Consider the following 20,592-nt stretch of genomic DNA (forward strand, 5'->3'; position numbering starts at 1 on the left):
GGGTCATTGTAAGAAAACAAAGCTCACTTGCTCAAGATTTTGTAATAGTATATTTATTTGAAAACAAAAGTATTTCAGGATATTTGGTCCCATGATAGAAAAAAAAAGGTGACATTTAAAATAGTTAAATACAATTTTGCAATAAAACATTCAAAGGTTGCCAATTCAATCAAATGTGGTACAGCCAGGGCGTGTTTAACATAAAGTACATCCAAGTGCATTACAGTAGTGATAAAAAAGAAAAAGAAAAAAAAAGATTGGTGCTTGAACTAAACATACTAAAATTGGCCTAAGAATCACATTTAAACTCAAAGCAATATCAAGTAAAAAAAATAAAATAATAATAATTGTATTGCTTCGAAATGCAAATATTTTGAAATTGAACAGCATCAGAATAAAATATTCTAGTCTACTAATATAGAAAATATAGAAAAAGTACCAAACAAATTAAAATATAAACCTAGGCTTGAAATGACTGTAAGAGCTCTAGTGTATCGTCTAGACTAGAGAAGTCTTCTGAATAGCCTGACAACTACTTGGTTTTTAGTTCATTTACATTTATAGGCACATGTAAAAGCTGAAGACATGAAAAAATTGCACAAAAGACAGACGGAGACCCACAACGCAGACTACGTGAAAATACGCTGGTGCTTCTGGGAAATGAAAGTCCACGGACATCTAATCTAATCGCTCAGTCAGACCACATCATCCTCATCCTCGTCCTCGTCGTCATAATGCCGGTTCCTCTTAATGAGGTCCTCCACAGAGACATCCGCTTTATCTTCCTCAGCTTCTTCTCCATCCCAGAAGCCAACGTCTTGTGAGGCCTTGTTCTCCTCGGGATCCAGCCCGGACTCGTTCTCGGGCGACGATGGAGGACTGATCTCCGGTGAGCTGCATTTCAGAGAGGAAAGTTCCTCTTCCTGGACATCCACTTCTTTCTCCTCCTGTTCCATCCTTTCCTCATTGGTCTCACCCTGTTCCTCCTCCTCCTCCTCTTCTTCTGATTGGTTGTTTTCAGTCATGTCCTCGGAAGAGATCAGCGTGTCTGTGGTGGAAGAGACGGGTGACATTACCTCCGAGGAGTCTGGCTTCTCATTTGAAGGAGATCTTTGGCATGTCTTGTTGGGTTGAGTGACCGGTGCAGAGCTGAAGATGGAAAACGGTTTGCTTCTCTCCTTGAGAGAGACGCTCCTGCGAAGCTTTGGAAAATCAGATTGGTCCGAGTTGCTTGATACAGAGTCGCCCTCTGGAGGCCATTTCGGGCGGATGGGTTTGATGCCACCGCCGTCAGTAGCTCCACACACATGGGTCGCGCTCTCGTCCCCTTCTGACTGTGGAGGCCAGGATATCTTGAGTCGTCCCGTCTCCAGCGGCTTCTCCACCCTCTCAGAGTCGACCTGTTTTCGGGTCTCTAAAGTGGCCGCAAGCACATTAACCTTTACCAGTGGAGACTCCTCTACTGTTGGGCTGGAGGTTGTTTCTTGAGGCGAGAGCTTCACTTGCTCCTCGGCTCCTTCTCCTCGAGTCTCCCAAAGCTCCTTATGGGGTCGGTGGCCGAAACCCTCGTCATAGTTGCCCTTGGCTTTAAACAGCTGGCAGTAGTGTGGCTTGCAGTAGACGTTGTTGTGCAAAGAAGCATAGTTCACCAAACTGTCCAAAAGAGGGCGGCAAAACAGAGCGAGAGATTAGAAACAAACCAAACTGAGCATCAATCCTGTCCTAAATGCCATAAATGTCCTAAATTAAACCATCTTAGTGCTGCCGGGATGGCGTATTTTTGTAGGCCAAAACCAGGAAATGAGTTAGCATTTTAGCACTTCTGGTTCCATCGTCCTGAAGTCAATGGGATTTTGAATGGGTATTTGGTTAAATGCCTGAAATATGGCTGGTGGTATAAAACAAGTTTAAGATAATTTCATTCATTTTTATTCCACAACATAATATACAAAAGCAATGCACACTAGTGAATTTTTTAAGCTCTTGTCTTGAAGGTGTCTGCCAACAAGTGGCTAAATGGGTCTACTACAGAGACATTAAACATCATCACACTGAACAGGTAAACTCATCTACTGACTGGTCTGCTTTTACAGCCTTATTGTGTCTATAAATCACACTAGCAAATTGTTTTTGTTTTTTTACATGACTGAAAGAGTTGTCAAAACGAAAGCTTAATGTTGGTGAGGTTGAAGTCATGCGACCATGGTAGTTCGTTTATAGCCTATACATTTAGCTTTTTACTTCTGCCCGATTGTATTTTGACAGATTTTTAAAAATGCTGTTAACTGGTAAAAATCATTTTGTTGGTTACAGAGCTTATTTTCTCCAATAATTCATTATTCAAAAGCCAATAGAAAATCCTATTGGGTTTAGGGAACCATGGGTCATTCTAACTTAGCCTACTGGGTTAGTCTAAAATAGCCTACATTTTTAACAATTTATTTATGTAGAAGAAAATAAATGGCTAAATTCAAAAAGTTCGTGTTTAACCCCATATTTTAGTAACAGGCGTGACTCTCAAACTGTAATTTTCATTCATTACAACAGGTTACAAAACTGGCGGGAGCTGCTCGCGGGAAGGTGAAGCGCTTTTGCTAGAGGTTAATCTGTGGACGACGACAATGACTGAATATGAAGCCTTCAGATGATAAACAGCTCATATCTCCATCTCTGTAAGTTACTGAACACACATGAAATAAACATAGGCCTACTAGAAGTGCCTCTCTCGACAACTAACGATACTGTTCTGTTCACACAACGGGTTCGCTTACAAAAATGTATGGTTGCGAGTTTGGTTGCAGAATACGGATATGTCGACTCAATTTCGTAAACAATTGTATGTCATGTATAACTGTAACTTTATGTCAACGTATTAAGCACTAAAATACATAACTGACAAGCGTATTCTGATGTCATGGACGTAACCAATAGCCTATTATTGCTTCAAATAATTTCATTTATTTAAAAAATGCTTTGCTAGCATGTTAATTAGCCTAATTAACCAAACACATTCTATATATAATGGCAATAATCAGATATTCAACAAACAACTGTCTGCACAAAATGTCACAAATGCGCAAGTGAATTTTAACGTTTATTTAAATGCAATGCTATGAAAACTTCTTGCTTTAAGTTGTGTAGCCTACTCAATGTCATTTAATAAGATAGTGTTTTTATAACAATAGTTTTTACATGTTTATTATATCAATTAGAAAACACCATCGCACACCTGCAGGTGATAGGTGCGTGGGGGAAAAAAGACCAAATAAGTAGGTCAAACAAATCTACAAAAAACAAGGAACTCCAGGAATTATAAAGCTTAATTGGTTACAAATGGATCTTTACATTGATTGGTCATGTGATTATTTTAAATGGGATTGAGTTTGAATATTTGTATATACCTGATGAAGGTTGTGAGACCGAAACGTTACTAATAAAATTGATAATCATTTGCAAACTGATGCGGGAGTTCCTTGTTTTTTGTACATGTTTATCATATAAAATGCTTGAAATTTTGATTTAATTCTGCATCTCATCAACTAAAATTTTACTTATGCGCAGTAAAATTTTATACCATTAAAAAAAAGATGAAGACTAAAATAAATGAATGAAAAAACAAAAACAAAAACAAAAAACTGTAAAAAGTAACATTGGCTGTTGGGTAAGCAAATAGGGGACACTCAAGAGCACCCCAAAAATTGACAAATGAGAGACCCAACAGTCTAGTCTAGTCAGAGCCATGGTAGAGTCTCTTGCCCTCACCTGAGTTTAGTGTTGCAGTAGGCACAGCGGAAGCAGGTGTTGTGGTAAATCTGCTGATTCGCTACAAGTTTCTCTAGCGGGTACACAGTCTTAAGGCACGCCACACAGGTTTCACGGACAGGCAAACGGAACTTCTACAGGTGCACAAAAATCTTTTAGCCAAAGTGACAAGCCATGTCTGTATTTTTCAATGACACTTCACAAAATGCAAAAACAGAGATAAAACTATATGGTAAATAAAGAAATAGATATTTATTTAATAACTGAATTCTCACCCGAACAGCTTTAGACTGGTTTTGATCCGGACTTATAACAGAGCCTGTAAATGGAGAGAACAGTGATTTTTGACATTGCCGCAAAATGACCTCTAGATGGCGCTGCGATTCAAAGTAACTAACTGAACAAAGTGTGTCAAAACACTTAAAGGGATACTTCACCCCACAATGAAAATGCTGTCATTAATTACTCGTCCTCATGTTGTTCCAAAGACTTTCATTCATCATCTTCATTTGTGTTCCGAAGATGAACAAAAGTCTTGCGTGTTTGGAACGACATGAGGGTAATTAATGACAGAAGGTTCATTTTTGGGTGAAAAGTACAAACTGTTCACTCATGATTTGTACAGCATGTCATTATGGATGCAAGAGACCACAAGCAAGAAACTCACCATTCCTGTCTGTAGTGGGACTTTTCATAGTGTTGGATTCAGAGCCCTGCAGATACAAAGAGAAGTAAGGCAAGTGACTACTAAAAAAAAAACCTATATACAATCGGTCATTGTGTTAACATGAAACTGCATTTCAACCCTTTTTGCTTTCATAATCTGACATGCCAGAGTGAAACCGGATATTAAAAAAAGGATGAGAACTGATTTTGTCGACAGAAAAATTTATCGAATCATGAAAAGTGAGTGAAAGTAAAAAGGCATTTAGGAAGTCGGCCAGAAATAAAAAAGTTGACGTGGAGCAAGTTATTCAATGAAAGATTATAGAGACAAAAATGTTTTGTGCACAATACAATCATGTATTGAAGTGCCCCTTTATGCTTTTTTAAACATTCCTAATTTTGTTTTGGAGCTCTCCTACAATAGGTTTATATGCATCCCAGGTCAAAAAAAATAAATAATCATAATGTACATTGCAAAACACCTTTTTTCTCACAGTGTCTGAAATGGTTCGATAAAGGATTCGGTCTCTATAAACTCCTCCTTTCCACGCCCTTGCTCTGCTCTGATTGGTCAGATGACCCAGTCTGTTGTGATTGGTCTACTGCTTACAGCACATGTTGGAAACAAAACTCCAATTAGCATATCTGAATTTCAGCTCCGGATCTTCCTCAGCACTTGATACGAACAGTAACAATGGCGTCGGTTTTCCAGCGCGAGTTCTCATCTTTTGGAAGTGCAAGCAAAGTGGATTCGCAACACAGAAAATACCATCTTCTCCACATTTCGACATGTTGCTTCTCAGTACTTTGACCTGCCCTCAAACACTGTAGTTGTAGCTAAGTAGACACTGCTCACGGGCAGCCAATGCAGACCATAGGCTGTTTGTTACAAACTTACGTAGATATGTTACGAAAGTGAGACTGGAATTGCTGACGACTCGATTCTTTTTGTCGTGCACTCTGATCTTTAAAACTTTGCAGACCTTTTACATTCGCAAACAGCTTTTACACACTGCCTGAAAGGTAATATTTGAAAAAGCATAGTAGGGGCATTTAAAAAAAAGAAAATGTATTGTGAATTCATTCACAGGATTTCACGAAACAAAGAGCCTAACAGTTCTTACCACATCAGCACACACTGGTGGCACATTTTCCTTCTGCTTCCCACTGTGACTCCGCACTTCATTGTCTGCTGGTTCACTCTACCAAAACCAGGAACACAAAAAGGGAAAAGGTTATCAGTGAGCATGTGCTCCCTTAAAGGAACAGTTCACCCAAGAATGAACATTCTGTCATAATTTATGCATCTTGAAGTCATTCCAAAGCCATGACTTGCTCCTCATGCAACATGAAAGACATTTTTTTTTATTAATGAGGACTAAAGACATCAAACTTCAGAAAATTATGCTAAATTATTACTATTAGAATATCATGAAATGGTAAAGTCATATGACAGATGGCTGAAATTTACATAATTGATGATCATGACATCCTCCCCTCCCTCTCTCAAACCCCAATTCATGAATAAATTATTCAGATGAGATTTGTGAACATTCATTGATTCATTCTTTTCAGTTGAATTTTTTTCCATTCACATATTGTACGTCCCTACTTGTAACACAGCTCCCAAAGAAGAACTAGGGATTTTTACATCGACTTAAAAGTAGTCCGTATGACTTGTGTGAAAAGTTTCAGTCCCTGTTCATTTTAATCGCATGAAAATGAGTTTTCCACTGAATTAAGCAATAAAGTCATATTGGTTTGGAACTAAATCAGAGCAAGTAAATGACATCCGTTTCATGTTTTGGGCGATCTATGCCTTTAAACAAGAAACAAAGAGTGTCGGGTCAGCAGACATATTGCATCTGATGAAATCATAAGAAGTGACAGTAATTGAGGGAGTGTTTTATTGTGAAAGGGGTGGGGGGGGGTGAAACTCACGGTGGGGGAGGAAGGGAAATCGTGCTTAGTCACAGCTGCCTGGTACATGGCCATCCTGTCCCTGAGAGGGGTCGACTCCACCATTTTGACTCCAGAGTCAAGACTTTCTGTGAATTAAGAAAGAAAAAGAGAGTCAGTGGGGTCTCTGATAACTCATACAATGAAGAAAAGGAAGAAAAAAAGCATATGCGCAAGAGAAAATGAGAGCCACAAGGTCAAAGTGGGAATGGGAAACAGGAATTTCCACAGAACTGCCATCAGCACTTTTCGCAGAAAGCTCATTCTTACAGTGTTGCAAAAAGGAAGCAGGATGTTCAAGATGTGAAATCCTTTAACTGAAAACATATTGCTCAAACTATTAGACTGGCGTGTTTGTGTTTAGTGTTGCGTTTGATTCTGTACCTTTGTCTCCTGGTTCCATAATCTCAGATCCACTGTCTCCTGTTTTCCCTGGTTCTCTGGACACCTAAACAGACAAAGAAACATGTGTTAATGAGGAGTTCTGAGCACAGAGCAAAGACAAAGAGAGCATTAAAAAGTCCTAGTTTTTTAAAAAGTTAACATGAATAGAGAAACATATTGAGCCAATGAAGATTTGATCCCATTCCCCCTCTCTCCCCAATAATTTCCTGTTTCTCTATACTGTCAAGTCTAATAATTGACTTTTTTATTCAAATTAGGGATGCACCGATATTCTTTTTTTTTTGCCGATACGATTACTGATAATTTTTTTATATTTGAAAGCCGATAACCCACATATTGGCCGATAAATTGAAATTTTTATATAATTTTGAGAGTCTGGTTACAAAAACAAAGGTCTCACCATTAAAAGCCACGTCCCAAACACACAATTATAATGTTCTCATTCTCATTTTATGTAGCCTATATGACCGAGACATGTTGCACTTTACTGTATTTTCCCTTTTTTCAAGTGATTCCAATCATATTTCAAGCAATTCAAAACCATCATGGCGAACAGTGCACATCTGAAGTGTCTCAGCTGAAGGAAACAATCCATTATTTATCAACTTTAATATATCAGCCAAATTTTCTTATCAGGCCGATAATGATAACATTAAAAACGAAGAAATATCGGCCGATACCGATATGGTGGCCGAGACATTGTGCATCCCTAACTAAAATATAATGTTTATTAAATATTTAAAATGATTATTCATAGCAAATTGGCTCATGCATCCATCTTCAATGTATATAAACAATTATTAAATGTTATTTACAAAAGTCAAAGAATGCTATATGATTGCCATGTCATTATTTTATTGGCCGTCATAAAAAAAGTATAAAAATTTAAAAAATATCACACTTCATTAGTCGGCCTTATTTTATTCTTATTCTGTGTGGGATGAGTTACGCTCCAGAGCTTAATACTCTGGATGGGTAAGGGGTTTGTTCAAATCCCCCTAACCCTAAGTATGAGCTAAAGTCATAATGATGCTTACTTTAGCAAACAGCACTAATTAGTAAGGTGACAACAGACATTTAAAGCCATGACAGCAGTGTTTAAACATGTCTCCTTGCCCTGACTGGCCAGTTCCTCCACTGGCATCAGTAATCCTCTAATGAGCTCTGAGAGAGCCGTGGACAGACACCAGCGTCTGGCTTTACTGCCACAACAACTCCAGCACACACAGCACAACAGCTCTCGTGCAATTCAATACACCCGGTGGACAGACACATGGAGACCAGAACAAACCAGTGGACAACAGCACCGTTACTACACTTACATTAACCCAACAATTTGCTGCCCTGTTGATACAGCCGAATTGTATTACCTGTAATTAAACTAATAATAATTAAATAAAAAGAGCTGCTTTTGTCACAATGTTTGGTCCATAAACTTTCCTATAAGATGATTAACTGGAAACATATTAGTCTATATATAAAGTTCATGCACCATTTTGCGTTTTTTTAAATTGTAGTGGTATTACTTACTTCAATGCTTTTGTTTCAGAAAATAACAAAACATGTACTTTTCAAGAAGTGCCTAGCACATACTGTCCAACAACACTGCAATCAATCCCAGCACAAACACATCCTCCAAAAAGTCTGCTGTATCCATTGCCATTGTTCTCAGGAAGGCAGTACAACAGGAACTAAAACTGACATCATCCCACCGAACAGAGAGTTTCCACATGGAACAATATCAGTATCGACCTGAAAGCCACGCGTCTTACCTATTTAAAATCAGACAGGCAGCAACGGGCGGTCCGCAGTGATTCCTGGAGATTTACAGAGCCGAGTCTGTCTGACTGAAGGCCGGCAGTGCTCTGAGAGCAGATTAAAGACGGTGAGCATGCCAGTGTTTTGCTGGCAGCCGCGGGAGAGATGGAGAGGGGGAGGGCTGAGAGGGTGGGGTGGGGTAGGCAGCTGGCTGAACCTCCAAATCCAAACAGGGCGCTGAAACCAGCCCACCCCCCCTCCCAGTCAAGGATTAGCCATCAGCGGGGCTGTAAGGGGATCCAGCCGGCCAGGCATCAGTGCAGCGTCTCCAGGCTGGTGTGCGGACACCAGGGGAGAGGGAAATAAACACAGTACAAAAGGCAAAGGCAGCGAAGCCACAGGGGGCATTAGCCCAGACAAAAGACCCTTTATTAATCCCAAACACACAAAAGATGGGAACATCTGAGCCACAGTCTGCCAAAAATGAGGAGCGTCCTTTCCTTATGTTATCAGAGAATAAAATCTGTCGCAAAAAGATGAAATGTACTATATCTATTAGGGATGCACGATATATCGGCCACCATATCGGTATCGGCCGATATATGTTAATTTTTTTAATGATCGTTATCGATCCGATAAGAGGATTTATTTTAAAGCTGATTAATAATGGATTATTTCCTTCAGCTGAGACACTTCAGACGCGCACTGTTCGCCATGATGGATTTGAATAGTTTGAAATATGATTATTATTTCTTTATATATATTTTTTCGGTAAGAAAAGTTGGCCAGAGGAGAGTAAAATTAATTACATTTACAGTGGTTCAAACTAGGCAACTATACTTTTGTTTTTTGTTTTTTGCTTGGGACAAAAATTTGGATTTAGATTTACCGGCCAATACATCAGTTATCGGCTTTCAAATATAAATAATTACCGGTTATCGATATCAGCCGAAACTTTCATGTCGGTGCATCAATATCCATAATATCCATCACATATATAATCTTTGTCTTCATAATTTTGTTTCAGTATGCTTTCATTTTATTTTATCCTTGAAATAATGTGGCAATTATAAAAACGATCAGTATTAATAATAATTAGTAGGATTAGTATTATCATTATTATGACACAAAATTGCTAATAAATGTATAATGTCTTCTAGTCTGATTTATTATTCTACAACTTATGACGTATCCCGGATGGCAAAACACCTACGAAGGTCTAGTTTCTTACGAAATGTGTCCTCCCTACAGACACTGCACATCATCACGTCTGATCATATCTAGTAGAACTTCTCTTTATTAACTGCTTTTTACAGTCAGTTCAACTCTCCAAGCACCCCAAATTCAATATCCACTGACATTTATAAAACAAATCTCTGCAGGAGATGTTTTTTTTTTAAATGCTGGAGGAGGTAGATGATGAGTTCACTTAATTTCAGTCTCTCTCTCTCTCTCTCTCTCTCTCCCTCATGACTATCCCCCAGGTTAAAGGAGAGAAGTGTGGCTTTGATGAGAGCAGAGAGCTCGAACCCTGCAGCGATCATGTGGATGTGTATCTCATGACATCAGCCCCCCAGTGAGAACAGCAGACTCTACATGAGAGCAACTTCATCCCAGTCTAATGATGGAAATGTCTTTTGAGAGGTAGAGGAGTTTGGGTTTAACCCAAACATGAAATTATGTGACTTTGCATAACATTTTTTTTTTTAAAAAGTCAATTAATTTGAGAAATGCCGCAACCAGATCATTGAGTCAGTGAGTCAACCAGATCTCTGAACAGTGTTCCTTTGAAACATTTCTTTTCCATGAACTGGCTGATTGGATTAAACAATTCAATGATTCACAAGCAGTATTGTGTGTAATGCATTACTAAGTCATTAATTACTGTAATTTAATTACTTTACCCTTGAAAAAGTAAAGGGATTACTCTTAATTTTACTGTAATTTAATTAGTTACTTCTTATGTAATTGCATTAAATACTGTATAGAATAATTATATATAAACCAATTTAACGTCTAAATGTTAAAATGTTTTTAATGTAACCTTCTCCCTTTAGATACTTTGGTCAGTTCAAGAATAATTTATGCAAATGTACATTATTTTAATTCATTAATTTCATGTCTGCCTTGTATTGTTCAAATAGTTGAGGTTGATATAGGATCTAGAAAGTAATTACTAATAAGTAATTCGACACTTTTTAGAGAAAGTAATTAGTAGAGTAATCGGATTACACTGTTGAATATGTAATTAGTAGCTAGTATTTAATTACTTTTTTAGAGTAATTTACCTAATCACAAGTTCTAATCACGGATTCAGTCGTTAAAAATCACAGCAGCTGAACGTATAATGCTTTGGATTGGGGAAGTGAAAAGCCCCTAGTTTGAGCAATAATGATGTTTGTCTTTAGAAGAAGGTGTGGATCAAAACATTGTTCATTGCATGCTGGGATGTTTTAAACCACTGGTGACAGTGAAATGCATTCAGTTTCAGTCTTTCCCTCTCCTCCACCCACGCTCCTTTAGCTTAATTTTCCAGATAAAATGTTAGGGCACGATTCCCTTTGCAGTCCGCGAAACAAGAGACACCATTGTGTATGGTGAAGTCCCGGTTTATTTTAAACTCATAACCTTCGACTGTTCCAAAAAACAAAATGTGATTAAAGAATAAACACAATGTCCGATGAAGACGAGGTGTGACTAGAAGGACACCACAAGAATGTTCATTTTATCTTTAACCACACAGATTAGTAGAGAACAATAGATCAGCGATTCAAAGCAGTGAAGTACAATGCATCTCGTTTAAAAAGAAGCTTTAGAAGAGCTGGATTTTTACATCTTCTGACAGAAATGTGAGTGGTTATTGGCATTTAAAACATCACAACAATGCTAGGGAGTTGTGGGTGTTGCTATGTGGTTGCTAATGTATTCTGACTCGAGTGATTTTTAGTTGCACTGCTATGCAGTTACTAAGGTGTTCTGATTGGTTGCCTACATGCCCAAGTCAAAAGAAGCCCCTCCCATTTCTCTATGCACTGTAAAAAAAAATAATAATTACTTGATCAACAAGTTGACATGTTTTTACATTGCTTTAACTCAAAATAAGTTAAGCAATTTTAAAATAATTCAACTCATTATTTTAAGTCAGTTTAGTGTAATTTAAGTTGCAATGACTTAAACATTCATGTTGATTGTACTTCATTTAAGGAAGCAACTTTTTTTACACTTTTTTCTATTCACTAGACAGTTTTTGGCCATTTTACTGTCGGTCAGGCAAAAATCTAATCACTTAGAAAAGTAATATTACCATTTACATGGCATGCCAAAGTTTAGGGATAGCTGTTTAAACAAAGCACTAACTCAAAGTAACATTTTATACAAAGTTAGAGAGCACAATCTGACAATAGTTGAACCTGCAGGCTGTTTAGAAGAGCAGTGAACCTACTGAAACCCCAGAACCCAGAGAGAGAAGCACACTGGTGTCTTCATGACCACAGACCATGTGACTCACAGCATGACTAGTCTCTTGAACGTTTTGAATACAAGCAGATATCCAGCAAGCAGAACAGACAGATACTGTTTGATCAAGTCGTCTTGATGACTGCGATTAATCAAACTCTTACATGCATACAGTATGCTTTAAAGGGGTGGTTGAATATGATTTCACTTTTCTAACTTTAGTTAGTGTGTAATGTTGCTGTTTGAGCATAAACAACATCTGCAAAGTTACAATGCTCAAAGTTCAAAGCAAAGGGAGATATTTGCTTTTAAAGAAATAGCTTTTTAAGGACAACAAACGGCTGGTAGGGACTACACGACATTCCTCCTGAGTGACATCACCAACCCTAAAATTTACATAAACCCCGCCCCCAGAACACGATTGATAGATTATCAAGACAGAATATGCTAATCAATGACTACACATAAATTACATAAATTCATCAACTAACCATTCAGAAACGTCCTGTTGCATTCTATATGTTGTCACCTTTTCTTGAGTCTCTCCATCATTGTCTGAATCCGGTTTGAACATAAAGGGCTAAAAGTTTTTGAGTGTCTGTGTGAGTGCAAGCTGTTGAAGCTCCGCCCTCTGTGACGGGAGCAGAAGCTCATTTGCATTTAAAGGAACAGACACAAAACGGTGCGTTTTTGCTCATCCTCAAAAATTGACAATTTTAATATGCTCTATAAAAATATCTGTGGGGTATTTTGAGCTAAAACTTCACATACACACTCTGGGGACATCAAAGACTTATTTTACATCTTGTGAAAAGGGCATTATAACCCCTTTAAGGGGACGACATATGATGGAGAACTTCAATCTTTTACTATTAAAAATATAGATCTAACATGTACACATAATACAACCCTCACAGTGCAAAGCATCCTTCCCAGTCCACCTACAGTCAAACCAAAAATTATTCAGACACCTTCAACATTTCTTACATTATCTCAGTTTATTTGCTGTAGTTTAGAAAATGGTAATAAAATATGACGAGAACTCAGAGTTATCAAATCAGTTGATATTTTACTGGTTTTGGCCATCCTTCTGTTAGATAATATTAGATAATAGCAATTTAGGTCAACAAATTACCAAGCAATCCTTAATTTTGTTCAGTCTGTGGTGTAAAAAGGTCGCATTAGCAATTAAAGAAAAAACACTCAAGCAAAACATGGTCAGGTCAAAGTGTCTGAATAATTTTTGGTCCCAAATTTGTTTAAATTTTACTGGTAGTCCACAGTATGAAGAAGTTATTGGTATTGTTACAGTTTACTTTATTTTGCTATAGTGTCCTGCGTCCACTAGTAAAAAAAAATCTTTTTTACAAAAATCATATCTTTTGGCTTGACTATAGAATATTTATGAATGTGTTAAGCAAAAACAGGCTGTTCAGAAGTTTAAGGTTGGAATGACTTTATAAAAAAAAAAAAGAAGTTATTTTTGCTCACCAAGGCTGCATTTATTAAATGAAAAATACAGTAAAAACAGGATCAATGTGAAAAATTATTAATATTTTAAATAACTTCTTTCTATTTTAATATATTTTAACGTTTAATATGTTCCTGTGGTTTCAAAGCTGAATTTTTAGCATCATTGCTCCAGTCTTTAGTGTCACATGATCCTTCAAGAAATATTTATCATTATGATTATTAATGTTGAAAACAGTTTTGCAAATAAATATTTTTCTGGAAACGGTGTACAGGATTCGTTGATGAATAGAAAGTTCAAAAGAACAGCATTTATTTGAAATAGAAAATAGTCTCTCTTTACTGTCATTTTGAGATTGTTCAGTTTAATGTGTCCCTGCTAAATAAAAGTATTAGTTTTTCAAATAATAATAATAATACTGACCCCAAACTTTTGAACAGTATTGTCTGTACAAAACCATCAGTTCATTAACATAGGACCACCATAATTTACATATCAACACCTCCATTAGCCAACCATAACAGAGGTCATTTACATAGCGAAGTCTTAAAACTACAGTAATCAAAAAGGGTTTTTTATTCTGAGGGTCAGAGAACAGGTTAAACTGGTCATGAAAAACTATATTTTGACCGTTTTGGTCGAAGAGGCCTCAATGAACCTTTTTTATAACAGGAAACGATATGCAAAGTAGGAACAATTATGCAAAATGTGAAAAATATGGCCTTTTTACAATTGCACACATGCAATTTAAATAACTTCATGCACACCAAAGACGTGTTGGTGAACGTGATTTCGCCAAGTGCAACATGTTCCTGGATCAACAACTTTGTTGATCCTGGAACAACATTTCAATCAACCAATCAGATTTGAGAGACAGCTTATGTCAAGATTTACAGCTTACGTCAAGTATAGGCTTACAACCAGGTTTAGGTGCTTCTACTTCAGCGTCATTCACCTATCATTTCTCTCGGATTTTAGGGATAAGTTACGGGTGGGATTAGCTTTAGGACCAAATTTTTGCACAGGAACAAAATATGTTGATCAGGGAACATGTCTAACTTGGTCAAAATCACGGTGACCAAGAGGTGTTATCTACTAAACCCGACAAATACCTTAAGATAATATGTACCAGTTTAGATGATTAGTTGTACTTACATTGTTGTGAATGGTCTCTCCTTTCTCAAACATCATCTTCAGGCTGTTGAGAGGCACAGTGGGAGTCTCCACATCTCTTGGTGTCCACTTCTCCATTGGCTGGTCACTGTCGCTCAACAGCTGGACGTCTGTGGATTCCAGTGGAGTGTCAAAACTGGGATCTAAAGGCTGATGGTTCTCCGTCTGTCGTGAGTACGTTTTGGGCTCTGGAGATCTAGGCGTCTCGGCTGGTTGTTCCCAGAGCTGCTTTAGGAGACTCAGATTGCCGTTGCGCATGGAAGGAGTCGACTTCTCCGGAGACTGTATCAGGACAAAGAGAATTTCAGAAGAGTGTTCACTCCTTGGGTTTCTCAACTTCTTATCTTTAACAAGACGAGACAATCAAGACGGTGGACTAACTGTATTGATCTATTCCTAAAATCTAAAATTAAAACATAAAACAACACATTCAGATTTAGCCATTTCATTGTTGAGTTTTGAATAATACATAGCTTTAAACTTAAATTCTGATTAAAAGTCCAAATAAAAAGTCCATGATTAAAATTACATTACTCACTAATCAAGTCTCTGAGGCCTTCAAACGAGGAAAAGCAGTAAACAGAATGAAATGATTGAGTATCTTGTCATTAGTTGGTAGATTAGTAGTAGTTTGTTAAATAAGGTTGAATACAAAAGCTTCAGAAACCTGGCAAATGGAAGGAGTGGCTCCCTCAGTCTGTTCTGGTGGAAATGGAAAAAAAAAAAACGCAGCACCAGATGCTAGTCTTTTGAAACTATCTGCATGAGGGAATTAGGCCAAACCCCTTACAACGGGACAGACAAACCAGGAAGAACATAAAAAGAGGAAGCAGAGACAGGAAACGGGGAAAAGGAAAGTTTGTGTGAAACAATTAACATTTAAGCTTTTTATTACCAATTTTATATATATATATATATATATATATATATATATATATATATAAGTTATAACCGTTGATGAAATATAAACTGACAACAACATATTATAAAATTAGTGTTAAAGTATTTAGTATTCTGAACACAGGCATAACTTACTTTTAAAACAAGTCATTGATCGCTTAATTTCAGAATACTAATGACTGGAAATGAGTATGTGATGTTTCCTTCATTTTTTATGTACACTACACTATTATATTCAACAGAGTCATTTGTCATATTATATTCATGGATATGTATATATCACTTGTCATGCGTAAATGTCAACTACACAAAATGTGAAAGTTTCAATAAAAAACTAGTTTCTAGAAGAAAAAAAAAACATTTCAATATAAATCTATTTTGCAAAAAATCTGTCAAGCCCTAAAGATAATCCATTTTTCTTGTGTGCTCACATACTAAAGCAACTAAAGCATGCTATTTTGACACTAGTTTTGACCCTGCATGCTACAACAGCTCAAATACTTCTGGCTCAAAAAATTCCAGGCCTGACACAAACACTCTGAACTGTCTGCCAAAACATAATGCAAGGCCCTCAACAATGGGGCAGAAATCAAAACCTTTCACTTAATAAGTCTAACAAAACTTCAATGCAAAAGCTAAACATGACGTGAACCAGCTGCAATCTCCCTTTCAAATCCAGTCAGATAGTTCATACGTACATCCTTCATCCTGCACATCGTCATTTCTGCAACTCCTTCATCCTGACAAACACTAACACACAGTTTACTGAAGTTTCCTCACAGTATTTATGAAGACACACACACTCTACACATTCAGGAGGGCACAGATTGACTGAACCAGTTATGTAAAGCACATGGGGAATTACCTGCAGATTAAGACTTCTAAAGGATTAAGATAACTGGACACTGAATGCGTGTGTCTAAACAGAAGCAGTGTGTTACAGACAGACAGATAGACAGACAGACAGACAGATAGTTAGAGAGACAGATAGATAGATAGACAGATGATGAGTCATTATAACAATGGAATGAATAACAACATGATGAGAACTCACTTTTCTCTTGTCTGAACTTGTTTCTTCTGCTGCTTTCTGGTACCTGAAAAGAAATAGTGGAAATATTTGTTCACTCAACGGTTCTCTAGTCCTCAATGAAGAGTAGCTAGTTTCTATGTATTTTAAATACCATTATATAAATCTGGCCAATCAACAGATGGTGTTTTTATTGTTTGGCTTATGCTCGTCTGTATCTCCTTATCTCTGCCTAAAAACTAAAAGACCACTTTTGATTATTGGTGGCCTCTACTGGTCATCCGTAGCAGTGCAAACAACTGAACTGTCTTGATTTTAATTCGTTTTAAATTTTATGAACTGAATGTGAACAAATTAAAGCTGAGGGCTTTCCACAATTACTGATTTGCTTCAAGGAGACACTCAACCATTCAACCATCAGCTGTACGCACTTGTGTTTAAATGACAGGAGAACATTAAGAGGGTCAATTCAAGCAGAACCATCACACTCGGATCACATCAACACTTCAGAGCATGCTTAGACAAGTCTCCCAGAAGTTATCCTCAAACCATCCTTAAACTCACGAAAAGCAATGTTTACCTAGTCAATAAATACTGTTCCGAGTTTAAACGCTGTATCTCCTTTTATCTGCCTAAATAAAAACTAAAAGATCACTTTTGATCATCGGTGGCCTCTAGTGGTCGTAGCAGTGCAAACAACTGGACTGTCTTGATTTCACTTCTAGTTTTATTTTTATGACATGTTAAAAAGGAAACTTGAAAGCTAGCCTGAAGGGCTTCCAGATACACCAACCATCTGTTGGAGGGACTTATAGAAAAATTCCCAACCACTGAAAGCAGGAAGTTCAATCTGATTTTCTAAGGAAATCTACGGCATACCGATTCAAACTAACGGCTGGCTCCGAATGAAGGTTAGCTGGAAAGATACACAGATAAAGACAATAATCATAGCCCTGCACGTACTGTAATACAACAGTTGAACAGTTTAAAACAGCCAAATGCTAAACACACAAAGGTCAGTGATCATCAGATTATAAACTATTTAATCTTTCACTTTGATGCTCACTAATTCAGATGGCAAATCTACAGTTTTGAGGATGTGGAAGTCATTGATGTATGTGTAGAGAGGAAGCCAGAGGCAGAACCCTGGAAAAGACATCAGAAAATCTGACAGGAGATGCACTGGAAAAACTCCAGATGCTTGGAGAAATTCCTCTGCACAGGAAACACACTGACCGAGAGCCAACAAAGATGCTTATAATGAGTCGGGCAGCAGACATTCAGCTGTAAATCAAACATGTTTCAATGTCTGAGAGAATTCAATATGGAACTTGCATTTGGAAAGCTTTAGGATTCTGAAAATTTCAAGATAAGAAACGAAGAAGAACTTAACACTCATTTTACGTCACTATTTTTAAATGCAGTAAATGTGTGGAACTTAATTCAAATTTGTATGCTGATAATATAATTTATACTTAAAAGTGGTATTAAATTGCATTAAAAATACAAAATGGATGCATTTTTATCAGTGGTCTCAGACTTTTGGACCCCTACCGTATCTCTGTCTTGCTGTTGACTCCATTAAAAGATTTGACGCCACTTTCATGGTGAACAAAAGAATGAAGAGAAAGGGAAAACCTCCCAATAATGTTGGAACAGAGTTTTGAACATCGTAAACCAATTTAGAACAAAACGGCAGCATTTAAAACAGAAGTGCCTTGTTAAAAAAGTTGTGAAACACTGTTTAAAGAGCACTAAAAGGGGTGCTAAAGTGAAAGCAAATAGGAGAGGTTAAATGACAAGTGAGATCAGCTTAAGATATGCAAATCCTGTAATTTGCTTACTTGGAAAATCGCTCGGCAATGGCCGTGCTTTTGCCTCGCACACCAACAATGGAGAGCTCCCTTGCCGTAACTCTCAAGGACTGTGAGGCCCATTGCCCACGTTGAAATGAACTGACTGCCATCTTGGTATCTTGATGTCTTCAGTGGGATTTCTGTTAGGGTAGAGGCATTTAAAATATGAAAATTAAGACAAGACAACTTGCTCCCTTGTTATTGATAAAACCAGACCAGGGGTTTTCAACCTTTACAGATTCAGTGAACCCCACTGCAAATATGAAAAAAAATTCAGTACCATGTATATTTTTCAATATTCCATCACAATATGCATATCAGAAATTAACTTAATACCTGGAACCAGACTTTAAGCTGTACAATGCTCAGTCTGCACTAACTGTGTAACAATCATCCAAGTATACTGAAGGCAACCGTGGGATTGCACAAATCAAATGCGTCATGAAATCCCCAAAACACCTGAGGAACATCCGAAAGAGGAAGAAAACGTTTTCCCACATTACTCTTGAAATTAATGAGTCATTCGGCACCAGTGCACAACACCTGAAGCCGTTCACCTGATCATTCAGACATGCTGTGACTTATGCCTGATGTGACAGGAAACCATGGAGCAATATTCTTATCTCACATGATCTCATGTCTGCTAAAGTTCTCACAAAATTCACAGGAAACTGATTATTTGGGGGCAACCACAAACCGGTCCTTAGCCATGTCTTTAATATGATAGACAGAAATAAAGTTCTGATAAGGTTTCAGTGATAAAACTGCTTCCAGTTAACCAGCATTTGATCTTTTCAAGCATGTTTTCCCACCCTTTACAGCTGAGCCGGGCTTTGTTTTGAGTGATGCAAGGGAAAAGCATCAGCTGAAACGTCAGTATCACAGAAGCTGCTGAGACAGTAACTGAGTCATCGTTACCTCAGATTACTCATGCATCATGCTTTACATCTATAAAACCATAAACACAACTAGTTGCTTGCTATATAGTCTGGGAAAGAATCATGTCAAAGTGGCCTTTATTTGGTCAAGTTTTATTCATCTAAGAGATCTCAAGGGTGTGTTGTATAGAGACATTAGGATGTGACTCAGGAGATGATGAACTCTTTCTCATCCAAAACTTCCTAAATGTGAGCAAATTAAAGCTGAGGGCTTTCAACAATTACTGATTTGCGTCAAGGAGACACTCAACCATTCAGCAAATGCTGTACAAAAATGTGTTTAAATGACAGGAGAACATTCAGAGGGTCAATGAAGCAGAAACATCACATTTAGATCACATCAACATGCATGCTTAGACAAGTCTCCCAGAAGTTATCCTTAAACTCACGAAAAGCAATGTTCACCTAGTCAAAATACTTTTCACTGTCGAGATTTATGAATTATCCAGGCCTATTTAAAAATTTCAATGACAGTGGGAGCCCTGCATAATGCATTAATATATGCGCTCATTAAACTCTGTTATATGATCACTAATCAGCATATTTAGTATTAAGCTACATATTAAAGCTCTCATTTTTTTTTTTTTTTTTTTTTTTTTTACTAAAATCAACATCTTGATGTATCACAGAATGAAAGACAGCCATTTTAAGTTTTTCCTTTTCATTTCATGGTAGCCTACTCAAAGGAAAGCTACCCTTTTTAAATGAAAAATCTAATCCAGAGACTCATTCAGAAACATATGGCTGGTGAGACCATTGAAAAAACAGTGAAAGTGGGAAGCAGCTCAAACAAACAAAACCACAGAGCATGCACTCAAAATGCAAAACAACAAGCCCTATGAAGGCATTAACAAAAAACAAAGGACAATGAAACACAATCAAAACATACATACTCTTACGTTTGCAGTCTTTCAAGCCTCCTCTTGGAATCTTTCAGTGGATGTGCCAAAGAGTTTTCTTGTTAGCCTCCCAGTCCTCTCAAAGCTCTGAACACTCTGCTCTGCTGCTCACTCTACCATTGTTAGTGAGTGAGGAAATATAGTGCCTCCTCTCAGCCAATGGGAAGAGAGCTGCTTTGCACCTAGCAGGTAATGCCCCTCCCACTTCAGGGCTCAGCAATTCATCATCAGACTCTCAGTAGAACAGACAAAGTGAGTCAACAAGGCTTCTACTCAGTCTGGGAATCCCACAGGATTCCTGGAAGTGAGTGAAAGTCCC

General features: G+C 37.5%; 1 protein-coding gene and 1 long non-coding RNA gene across 5 annotated transcripts; one reads left to right on the top strand and one right to left on the bottom strand.

Annotated features, from left to right (window-relative positions):
• Positions 1-31: 31 nt before the first annotated feature.
• On the bottom strand, positions 32-20,484 carry lima1a (LIM domain and actin binding 1a). 4 transcript variants are annotated; one of them, XM_082146203.1, is made up of 11 exons: positions 20,274-20,484; positions 18,425-18,576; positions 16,605-16,647; positions 14,633-14,932; positions 6,772-6,835; positions 6,370-6,476; positions 5,553-5,630; positions 4,430-4,475; positions 4,038-4,081; positions 3,763-3,896; positions 32-1,653 (listed from the first exon to the last, which is right to left on the bottom strand). In XM_082146203.1, exons 2-11 carry the CDS (start codon positions 18,544-18,546, stop codon positions 696-698), a joined length of 1,896 nt encoding a protein of 631 aa, XP_082002329.1. In that variant the 5' UTR covers positions 18,547-18,576; positions 20,274-20,484; the 3' UTR covers positions 32-695. The 4 variants fall into 4 exon arrangements, with proteins under 4 accessions (XP_082002329.1, XP_082002328.1, XP_082002331.1 ...); XM_082146202.1 differs by having other exon boundaries at positions 20,268-20,483; XM_082146205.1 differs by lacking the exons at positions 16,605-16,647; positions 18,425-18,576; positions 20,274-20,484 and adding an exon at positions 15,318-15,504.
• On the top strand, positions 1,661-3,644 carry LOC309481400. The gene is made up of 2 exons (XR_014200000.1): positions 1,661-3,169; positions 3,319-3,644. It is a non-coding gene; the product is annotated as an uncharacterized lncRNA (long non-coding RNA).
• Positions 20,485-20,592: the final 108 nt, after the last annotated feature.

The sequence above is a fragment of the Leuciscus leuciscus genome (assembly GCF_965113295.1).
Source record: "Leuciscus leuciscus genome assembly, chromosome: 18".
Classification (NCBI taxonomy): Eukaryota; Metazoa; Chordata; class Actinopteri; order Cypriniformes; family Leuciscidae; genus Leuciscus; species Leuciscus leuciscus.

Excerpts from the sequence above, each read along its gene's own strand:
- lima1a (XM_082146203.1), bottom strand. The coding sequence starts at position 18,546 with ATGGCAGTCAGTTCATTTCAACGTGGGCAATGGGCCTCACAGTCCTTG. Across the intron at positions 6,836-14,632 it reads GAGAGACCATTCACAACAAT|GTGTCCAGAGAACCAGGGAA; the intron begins GTAAGTACAACT and ends TTGTCTGTTTAG. Across the intron at positions 4,476-5,552 it reads CACCAGTGTGTGCTGATGTG|GGCTCTGAATCCAACACTAT; the intron begins GTAAGAACTGTT and ends TTGTATCTGCAG.